The sequence below is a fragment of the Taurulus bubalis genome (genome assembly GCF_910589615.1).
Source record: "Taurulus bubalis genome assembly, chromosome: 15".
In the NCBI taxonomy this organism is placed as follows: Eukaryota; Metazoa; Chordata; class Actinopteri; order Perciformes; family Cottidae; genus Taurulus; species Taurulus bubalis.
The window spans coordinates 8,517,095-8,526,715 of NC_136603.1; the positions used below are offsets into that span (position 1 = coordinate 8,517,095).

A 9,621-nucleotide genomic window follows, 5' to 3' on the forward strand; every position below is an offset into this window, starting at 1 on the left:
TATTTAATATTTCATTCATTAAGTCATATATTCATTAATTGTATTGTACATCCATCCTGAGGTCACTCAAAGCTCTTGAAATGCAATATTACATTTTTCATTACTATCATTTTCTTTGCCAATATACGTGGTATAAATAGCTGCCCAGCTAATATGAAAGGATAGGTTCACAATTTGTAATTTGTTAGTCTTCAAACAATAGAAAGATACCCAAATGAACATTGAAACAGTTTTGCTCGTACTCAGTACTAAAAAAACTGTCACTTTGGAAAACATCAACTTGATTTAAAGCCTCATCAACTTCAGATAAACTGTTGAGTGTATAATTTGTCACCATCACTTACATTTAACATACATTCTCTTTTTCGCCAGTATTAACATGCAGGAGGAATGATTAAAGCAAATTGTTGCAATTCATGTGTACCCTGAATATTGTTTATGATTTTTTTAAATGTAAATATTAATTTTACAAAACTAATAAACTGTTAAATGTAGCTAACGATCTGAAACGGTAACGTGAGGTGAATTTATTTTGGCAGGAAGCTGGGGGCTCCCACATTTCTCATGAGCCGTTGAATGCACCAGTTTAGGTGTCCTGATATCTGCCTGAAGAAAAACTAAATGTCACTAGCAACAGCGCCGCTTCTGCCCTTCAATGCTTGAGTTGTTCCTCACATGCTAGGAATCAGCGTGCCAGAGCCAGTTCACACGCTTTTCATGCAGCTTTAGAGTTTGTCACGTCTGTTTTCTCTGTTCGGTGTTTCGACGCGCGGCCGGTGTCACGTTAGTTCATTGCGGTAATGGAGTGTCGTGTGTTGTCCATTCAGAGTCATGTTGTCAGGGGATACGTTGGGAACAAGTCGGCAACATTTCCTCTGCAGGTAAGACTTTGATCGTGCATGCAGGTGGGGCCACGAGACTTCAGCAACACATAGGAAATAGCTTAACACGGGGAAAGAAAAAAGAATAGCACATGCGTCTTGTTTGGAGCGTGACTTCCTGATTTGCGAGAAGAGTCTTATTGCCTTCACTGAAACGTTATAGGAACCTTTCCTCTTCTGCCCAAACATCACAGGCCATGTCCCAATGTTTAGACTTACCCAACACAACGTTATCTTTTTAAATAATGGCTGTGGGAAGAAAAGAAAATAATAATAAAAAAAAAAAATTTAATCCGAAATGTAGGAATGATGTAGAGCAGTTCAGAAATACCATTGTGCATTAATATCTGGAAATTATTAATTCACTATGCAGTTCCCAAAGTTTAGTGGAGTTCAGAAATTCCTGTAGACTTGGTAAACTTCATCTCTGTAAACATCTGCTTACTTTCTCTTTTCTCAGGTGCTGGGCTTTGAAGTGGACTCTATCAACTCTGTGCAGTTCTCCAATCACACAGGTCGGCCGAGTGCTTTCAAAGTGCTTTTTAATTCAGTTTTACAAAGTACATTTATAGTTATCTTCCACTTTCTTAACAACTCAAAGCCGTGATTTTGAGTTATTACTGGTGTAGTACATGGATTGGTAATGCTTTAAATCATTGTCTTTGGAAATGATTTACTTGGTAAGATAATCAATGCATTTGTCAGGACACAACATGTTTGAGTGAGAAACACTGGACACAACCAAACCTAGGGTGCCAGAGGTGTGATGTACAGAGTTAATCACTGCCCAAAGCTCTTTGATTGTAGAGAAACCTTTGGATGAGCTCTGCATGCATGCGTTAGCTAACTCAGTGACATCTAATCTTTTTGGTCATCAGTTACTGTGATTTAATTAAGTTAATGTTTTCTGTGAACCATTTCTCCTTGATTAATTAATCTTCCTTTTCAGGTAACTTTACATTGGGTTTATCTGTGGGAGTACTTTGTCTTTTATAAATACTATATTGCAGGCTGTCAAACATTAATCAACATTCTGTTACTGTGTTGCCTATTTCTAAAGTTAGTCAACGTTAGGCAATAGCTAACGTTAGCCACCATCATAGTAAACCAGACCATGTAAAGCTGTATAAGCAAAACCTCTCAGTATAATGAACCGAGCAAGGGTGCAAGTCATTGCTGGTTTTCATTTGAAAGAGGAAGAATACGATATTTTCTTTCCTTCAACTGGTACACGGTGTAAAGATCAAGGTTATGCATTTAGATGATTAAATGCGAGAAGCTGCCAGAAAACAGATTTAGAATGTAAAAGGAGTGAAACGTTTCCAATGCAGACGTAAAACCTTATCAATAACCATACCAATACACAATGAGGATTAATATATAGTGCATTGTATTTGTAAGTATGGTAGTCTGGACTTTTGGCACAGAACAGAAGCACAGACGTCTTATTTGCCAAAAACATCATGTGTTGTTTGTTTTTCATTCGTTCTCTTAATGTTGTGAAATATTGTTGATCATGTATATGAAAGCCAGAAATCGTTATCTCTGGCTTGTTGATCATCTTTTTTTTTCTTCTTTTTTTTTTAACATATCAATCAACAGAGTATGGGCAGTACAGTATGTATCCCACATACAGTATGGGCTTTATTTAGGTCATTTTGTGAAATGGGGCGGTAAAAATGTTGAACCATTCAGGAAAACAACATAAATAATAACTTGTTGGCGGAAATACCTGCTGAATGGATAGGATTATAATTGTTGTCAATTTATATAAACAATGGAAAATGTGAAAGAAATGCTCTTGATAATAGTTCATCTCTATATGTACCCTGTGCACCCTGACGCCATTTTCACTGAGGCCTTTTGCACGTTCGCAGTCTGCTAACAAAGGACTTGTTTTTCTGAACAGTCTTCAACTCTCAGCTCTCTCTAACGTTACACCTGCTACTCCCTCTTTCTCCTGCTAACTGTGCGCTTTTCTCACAAGATAAGTTTTCTGTTTGTCCTTCAACTTCCAGCTCTCTGGTTACACACCAACAACCATGCTGCAGAGAAAGGGGGGTTCCTATATCCCTGCCTACTAACCATTTGTATTTTGTCTCCTCGGAAACTTTGTGGATTCTACGTGCACGGATGCTGTGTCTGTGCGTAATCCCCATCTGAGTTCTATTCTATACTCTGTTTTAAATAATTAGAAGACAGGCATATTTGCTTGAATTCACCTTTCACCTTTATTTCACTCCCGACAAGGAAATACAGTTATTTCCACAACAATAATCTGGGGTCCACGTTCCAAAGTATGTGAAGAATGTGCTTTCACCACAGGGACATGTGTACCACTCTTATCAATGTAAACAGCTGCTCGTCTGTGAGAGGAAACGAGTCAGTGTTCAGCATATGGAGTAAATTACATAACTGTGTCCACCATAATCCTGCTTCTAATCCTTCTTATAAATATTCAGAAATGTTCACTTTTATTTGGAGGCATTTATACACAAGTTCCCCTCCACATGCCTCTACTTGGCCTCAAGCTTTCTGTTAAGTCCTCGCTGCAGGAGGTGCTCTCTCGCTGGCTCAGGGTCAGCTTTGGGCTCCGAGTGAACAGTATGAAGGATACATCGACGTGTGTTTGTGTCCAATCATTTGCAGTCAGAGCAGCTTTTGAGGGTTTATTCTAGGTCAGCGGAGAGGGAGGGACAAAGAAAGGGAGACAGGCATCCCATTCAGTCAGTGTGGAGGCCCCTGTGTCGCCCTGGACACTGCACAGAGTAGAGGAACCTCAGCAGAGGGAGCCAGTGGAGGGGAGGAGGAAAGCAGAAAGATGGAGAAAAACATTGAAGATTGATTCACAGCAGGGTTAATATATTATTACAGTGTTTGTCTTGGTTTAACTGTGTGTCAGGGTTTCCACGGATCCTCAAAAACGTCTTAAAGCATCTTGATTTGTATCTTTTAAAATGTCATTTTGAACCTCTGCTCTCCCTCTTGAACCCTAGGCTACGCCCATTGGAAAGGGCAAGTACTGACAGCAGATGAGCTAAATGTGCTGTATGAGGGCATTAAGCTCAATAAGGTGAACCGCTATGACTACATCCTCACAGGTGAGTCCAAGCAGTGTATCACTGTCGAGTAAAGAAATGTGGAGCTTTTGTTTTGCCCTTTTACTAGAAAACATAGTAAATTGTCCTTCAACAGCAGCCGCAGAAAGCCTCAATGTAGTACTGCACTTGGAATGAAGGGGCACAACTTCCACCTAAAGTTATTGACGTGCAAACACCAGTCTACCTAGCATTTCTCACTCTTTTTTTTAAAATTTGACCATATGGGCTGCCATAGATGAATTGGTACACTTTGAATAGTAGTTGGAGTACGTGGAGAGGGAACCGCAAAGTAAAACAGACTTACAGGGAGTCATTTGTCTCTTCTTCACACTTTAATCTCCAAGGATACAGCAGAGACACGTCCTTCCTGGAGATGGTGGTGGACATTATTCAGGAGCTGAAGAAGGCCAATCCCAGCCTGGTATATGGTCAGGATACTTTTTTTTTTTTTTTAAACATTGTTCATGTTTAAAATTTTGATAACTAATACTGGTCAGTTGATACAACCAGTCGATGGACAGAAACATTATTAAAATCTATTTTGATAATCCATCATTCTCTTTCAAGCAAAAGTGCTAAATATTCCCTCTTTCCATCTTCTGAATTTTTAGGCTTCAACCTGTTATGCTGGGCTTTTAAAAAAATCATTTAGGACATGATGCAGGTCAAATAGTTGATCTGTTTATTGATCAAATACTCAGCAAAATGAAATAATGATTAGTTTCAGCCTTAACCGAATGTAATTTTTGTTCTTAGTTACAGCCTTAATTAAATGTAACTTGTGTTCTTAACATGAATTAGTTACAGCCTTAACAGAGTGTAACCTTTGTTCTTAACATAGTCCAAAGCCTAATTTTTAGTCTTCTTGTCCACAGTTTGTGATCCTGTTATGGGTGACCACGGTTCTATGGTAAGCATCTTACAGTTAATTCTCCTTTTTTCTTTTTTTAAACCACAGACCTGATGAGGGTTTACTGTACTTTGTACTCTTTTTGTACTTAAAAGTTAACTATTTTTTAAATAGATGGTGTCACTTGTCAGGAGGTTTAAAAACCTCATGTAAACCCTGTTTTTTGCTGTCTGTTTCAGTACGTTCCAGAGTATCTGCTGCCAGTCTACAGGGACAAAGTAGTGCCTTTGGCCGATATCCTCACCCCCAACCAGTTTGAAGCAGAGTGAGTTCACTAATACTGATACTAATATGGCAATATTAGCTGATATGGAGGATTGTTAGATGAGTCATTTGTTCATTCAATGTAGGTAAATACCTGATTGGTACATTTGTAATTACTGCTCCGTTTTACACAGACTATTAACTGGGAGGAAAATCACCACAGAGGAAGATGCTGTTGAGGTGAATATCAAACATATTCCTCACTGTGCTGTATTTAGTTTGTGACACCAGAAAGTAAGAACGCTATAATGTGACCCTGACTGCTCTCCAGGTGATGGACTTGCTTCATAAAATGGGTCCAGAGACCGTGGTCCTCACTAGTACAGACCTGCCCTCAAGACGTGGGGACCAGTTCCTGGTCGCCCTCGGGAGCCAAAACATAGGTAAAGTACCAGAACAACTTTCAAACGGAACGTCTACTTTCTGCTGCTTATAAGACATTTGGGGATTTTACTCTTAATTTGGATGTGTCCTCACTGTAGTGAAAGCAGATGGGACCAAAACCAGTCAGAAAATCTGCATGGACGTCCCCAAAGTGGATGCTGTATTTGTGGGGACAGGAGACCTGTTTGCTGCCATGTTGCTAGCCTGGACTCACCATCATCCTAAAGACCTCAAGGTCAGTGGCACACTTCACCATTTAATCCAAAAACTGATGAAATCTGGTCTTTTCTTGTAACCATGTCTTCCTTCTGTGGTTCACAGACTGCCTGTGAAAAGACTGTTTCCATCATGCACCATGTCATTAAGAGGACCATGACTTACGCCAATGGTAAGGATTGTGTGTGTTTGTGGCTTTTGATTTGTCATGTGGTCGCTCTGCTTTCTGTTGAAGTTGTTTACTGGATACAGGAACTCTGTGTGCTCCCTTCTTTTAGCTCTATATTTACACAAGCAGTAGTAACATGCCAACAAGTAGTGTGCATTATGTAGAGGCCACTAGCATTGTCTAAAAAAAAACAATTGTCGAGATGCACATCTTAATTGATTTCATCCATTTACATAGTTTTCCATCGCACAGATTTGGTTTTGCGATCTATAGGTATTGAGTAAAAGTTGATTCTATGTTATAGGAGGCTCACAAGAAATGTCATAACCGTTGCTCTTATAACTGCATTTAAAATGCCACTAGAGGATTAACAGCCTGAAGACATTCACTGAGACATTCGACCCTTTCACTGATCGGTTGACCAGTCATCCCAAGTCCTACGCTTTGTGTTTCCTTTAAACTGCTCTTCTGTCTTTCAGAGATGGCTGGCCCTGGGAAGAGGCCCAGTCCTGCACAACTGGAGCTGAGGATGGTTCAGAGCAAAGCGGATATTGAGAAACCTGCCGTTGTAGTGGAAGCTCAGGTTTTACAAAAGTATTCACGCTGAAGACCGTAACATTTCCCTGGACGTTGACATCTCGTTGGTACAAATCGACTTCAAATCTGGGCGGGCCGCCGGACACATGTAGGATTTTCACATCAAAGACTCGTGTCTTTGCCTTAGAGAAACTCTGAGGGAGTACAACTATGTTTTCATGAGCGCTGTCTGCAAGATGTATGTATGATGTATGTACATTCTGCTCACAAACACACTGGAATCACTGCCATATACGTCTGTACTATAGTCTGTGTAGACTTCATGTGCCATTCATGAGAAAAAAAACAACATTAGCCAACTATGTTTAGGTATAAAGATAATTTAACTGTACTTAAATCCTCATCAACATGGTGAAAATGATTTCTTGCTCTAAAACAACTCGTAAATAGATGCATGCGTGACCGTGCCTCTACTTTCTTTGGCTATGATCATAAGTAAGGACTAGTCACAAAGCATAGTTTATCATGCATTTTAAGTAAAATGTTCTCACCTTCTACATGCAGATTGGATGCATTATAAGTCCTGAAATGTGTATTGTGACTCCCACAAAATGGAAAACATTGTATGCAATTAATATGTAGTCTATACAGTTTAATTAACCCAATTTGTTTCCCTTCAATTGTAACTTAATGATAATTAAAATAATAATAATATAAAATTGTTCTTTTAATCAACTTTCTGAAAAGGTTTTTCACCTCCTTTTTTTAATTATGCATTGATGTCTTGAACTAGCAGATGTTAGATCCATGTCTTAAGCATCTCAAATTGAGGTATTTGCACAGATAATCTTTAATATATTTCCTAACAATCATTGTTTTCTTCTTTGACTGTTATAGTTATTTACTGTCATATCTTAACAAAAGAGTCGGTATGAGAGACCATGCTGTAAAATAGCCTTAATGAGGGTAAGAAGAAAAACATTTGTTGTGAACGTTTTCATGTACTAATGTAAAAATGTATACATTTCTCACAAATGTTAGAAAGTTAAGTGCCAAACCTTGAGCTGCTGCTCTGACAGAAGAAACAGCAATATAACAGAAATAAATAATTCATATTTTACTGAAACTGTTTTGGATTTGATTTATTTATTAAGTATTGCTAGGTTTTAAGATGAGTCACCCAAGCATGTGGTATTTATTTTACCTGCCACATTTGCGATCTATTAACTTGAGTAAAAGCACATTAAAGACACTTTTCTACAAGGTGTTCACATGAAGGAGGGAATGTTACTCTCTTGCATACAAATAACTGTTTTATTCCTTTTTTAAATGTTAAACATGTACGGACCTTTAATGCCCAAATATAGTTCTGATTGAATATGGGTAAAGATGAGAGCAAATGTCTGGGACCAAAAGAAAATAAACATGCTATTTGTAAAAATGTGCACTACAGAGATATAAAGTGACACATTGTTCACTTGAGTACTTTGGTACATTTAAACTTGACTTACGACTAAATATGACTTAAGAACAAAGTCTAAAGTGTCTCATTTTAGGCCGTTCAAAATGAATGCTAATGATCTATTTAAAACTGGCATAATTCCATTTGATCTTCATGTAGAGGATATTTTTTACCTTAAGTTTATTGTAATTCTGTGTGTAAGGAGGAGCTAGTAAAAATACGCTTTTCATTGTACGGAGTAACTGTCTGGTATCTGTGCATATGACAATACAAATATATTGAATCTTGAATAAAGGAGAAATCTGACTAGGTGCTTTTAATTTGAAAGGGTATTGAAATAATAGCAAGAAACAAAGAAGAAGTACAAACAAGTCATCTCCCAAGTGCTTAATATATTGTGTGATTAGGGCCAGGTGTCGCTGTGTTTTGTCATCACTAATCCACAGTATGAATAGCCAGCATTAACCCAAATAACCCGGCAAGCCAATATGTCTGCTCAACTGCGACCTGGATAGTGTGAGCAAAGGTAGAAGGGCGCATTATTTGTGTGCATTATCTACAACGTCAACGGAATGATAAACTCGAGGTTTTGTTGTGAAAAAGAAGAGATGAATTTGTTATAGTGACTGGTTCATGTTTGAGACATTAAGACTCCCCCTTCCAACTTATACTGCAGCGATGCAAAAACACCAGCAGAGGGCTAAAGAGGTCTAAAGTTGATCAAACATGCACACCTTATTGAGGGAATGATATGACTTTAATAACATGTCCATGGCTGTGTACAGTTGACGTTTGTTAGTAAAACGCCTGGTAAAACGTCAATTCCTTATACATTATTTACACATGCAGTGCCAATATACTGTATATCCAGTTAAGGCAACAATGTTTCAGATATTGCAATATGTATTGTGGATATAACAAGCAATTTATGTTGTACATGTTTTAGATGCAGGAGGTTCAATGTATCTTTCTGAGACCAAGGAATGCTTCCAACATCAAATTTAAACATGCAATACATTTTCAACAGCTTAAGCAATAGCCTGATCTATAAACTGATGTACTGATTACTGGGAATCAGTAATATACGAAAAGATACATATAATAATTTCACTAAATATACTTGTACTGCGCTGCTGCAATATATATATATATATATATATATATATATATATATATATATATATATATATATATATATATATATATATTGTACCTGTTCTTGAACCCTTGAAAAAAAAAAAAAGATTGCGTATTTAATTTAATTTTGAAAATGAATGAGGGGCCGGGCCGGATGTATGACATGCCACCTTCAGATGGGCTTTGAGAAAACGTGGCGCTTTAACAGACAAACAATAGCGCTCTTGCAAATCGCATTACCTCAAGTCATTTTTTATTGCGTTTCGGGAAACGGACGAAGAAAGAAGAACTCCTTAACCGACTTTTACGGACCAAAGGAAGCAGCGAAAAAGTATAAGAAAAAAAACAACCGATTCCCAAGTGGATCATTTCCAGGTGAGCCGTTACAGACCGTTACTGACACTGACTGCTAGCGTTAGCTGCCTAACTAGCATAGCACGGCATGAAGTGACACAGGTCACTTGACTTATGACAGATATTTATATATGTATATGAAGACGTTGCCTCATATTAGCTGTTGAATATCAAACTAGCCGTCCGCATGCTCCTCCCCAAATATA

The 9,621-nt window shown here is 38.0% G+C and overlaps 1 protein-coding gene across 1 annotated transcript; it reads left to right on the plus strand.

Moving 5' to 3' along the window:
* Positions 1 to 800: 800 nt before the first annotated feature.
* LOC306748077 (pyridoxal kinase-like) lies at positions 801 to 7,514 on the plus strand (the record flags this gene model as incomplete). Its single annotated transcript, XM_079231200.1, has 11 exons — positions 801 to 881; positions 1,342 to 1,396; positions 3,878 to 3,982; positions 4,327 to 4,410; positions 4,858 to 4,892; positions 5,072 to 5,157; positions 5,291 to 5,336; positions 5,428 to 5,539; positions 5,639 to 5,775; positions 5,862 to 5,928; positions 6,405 to 7,514. 11 exons carry the CDS (start codon positions 801 to 803, stop codon positions 6,530 to 6,532), a joined length of 936 nt encoding a protein of 311 aa, XP_079087326.1. The 3' UTR covers positions 6,533 to 7,514.
* Between the last annotated feature and the right edge of the window lie 2,107 nt (positions 7,515 to 9,621).